Below are 1,401 nucleotides of genomic sequence, written 5' to 3'. Positions count from 1 at the left end.
ACGGTCGGGGTCATTTGGGGAATTCCAAATCTCCTCCGTTTCTCAGAAATCGAAAGCGTTCCTTTCCGTTCTGCCCGTGTAATGTTGGCAAATGCATAATTTAAAAGAACATACAAATGATCCTGTTAGATTATCCCCAAAGATCCCACTATTACTAATCACGTTATCCTTGTTGGCCTATTTTGCTGGTAGTTTTTTCTTCATCCTGTTTCAGCAAACCTGCTCTCTATTGTGGTCCTGTCTCGGGGAATGCCCGGCCTCTCCAAAGGAGTGATTCGTTACATGGTCACCATGGCCGTCGCAGACACCATGGTCTGTGTGTTTAACGTTATGGTCAGAAACGTCTTCAGCTATCATTTTCCCAATTCATTCCTGGCCCACACGTCTACCTGTCGTCTAACAGCCTTCATACAGGTATGCAGCCTGCAATTCTCCATCTGGGCCACGGTGTCATTTACAATCGACCGCTTCATTGCCATTTGTTGCCAGCAATTTAAAACAAAGTATTGTACCACAAAAAGTGCCGCGGTGGTTCTAACGGCTGTGTTTGTGCTTGGCTTTCTGATGCACATTCCAATATATTTCATGTACGAACCTAATCACACTGTGGGTGATGTCCGATGGGGCTGCCGCACTGTAACACAATATATTTCATCATCAGCATGGCAGGCTTACAGATGGTTTTCCAAACTTGTGACCCCATTGATACCACTGCCGCTGATGTTACTGTTGAATTCTCTCACCGTCAGACACATTTTATTGGTCAGCAGAGCTCGGAGGGCTTTGAAGCGCCGCGGGCACAGCGAGGTCCCTGATCCCGAGATGACGAACCGGAGGACGTCCATTATTTTGCTCTTCGCCATCTCGGGGACTTCTATAGCGTTGTGGACACCGGTTATGATCATTGACCTCTGTTTCGATCTCACCTCAACTTTTGCGGTCGACGCCCCCAAGTCACTGTACCTGGCGATTCGAATCGCGATCCTGCTGATGTATTTGAGTTCCTGTACAAACACTTGTGTTTATGCGTTGACACAGCGAAGATTCCGGGAGGAGGTGAAGAAGGTCATAAAATATCCCTACATTGTCCTTGTTCAGTTTTGTCAGCGATTTAGGTGGCCACAATGAATCAGAGTTCCTGGCCCTGTTCCTCCCTTCTTTCTCATTTCACAGTATCTTACGCTCCGCGAATAAAACAAACCACACGCCCTGATCCTTACCTACATGTCTTTACGTGGTCTGTTCGATCGCCTGGGAAAAGAGTGACGAAGCCCACTGAAATATCGCGAACAAGTTGTGGGAGATTGCGGAAAACCAATTTCATTTTGTTATTTATTCGTCAGAATTATTTGATCTGATTTTCTGTGTGGATCTCAAAACAATTATATTTCCCACCTAAAC

General features: G+C 46.0%; 1 protein-coding gene across 1 annotated transcript; it reads left to right on the top strand.

The window, feature by feature from the left end:
* The first annotated feature begins 249 nt into the window (after positions 1-249).
* Positions 250-1,128, top strand: LOC138753003 (probable G-protein coupled receptor 139). The gene has a single exon (XM_069915597.1). It carries the CDS (start codon positions 250-252, stop codon positions 1,126-1,128), a length of 879 nt encoding a protein of 292 aa, XP_069771698.1.
* Positions 1,129-1,401: the final 273 nt, after the last annotated feature.

Source organism: Narcine bancroftii, chromosome 2 (assembly GCF_036971445.1).
Source record: "Narcine bancroftii isolate sNarBan1 chromosome 2, sNarBan1.hap1, whole genome shotgun sequence".
In the NCBI taxonomy this organism is placed as follows: Eukaryota; Metazoa; Chordata; class Chondrichthyes; order Torpediniformes; family Narcinidae; genus Narcine; species Narcine bancroftii.
Note: the sequence above shows the minus strand (reverse complement) of the source record. Positions and strands in the feature narration are given on the sequence as shown.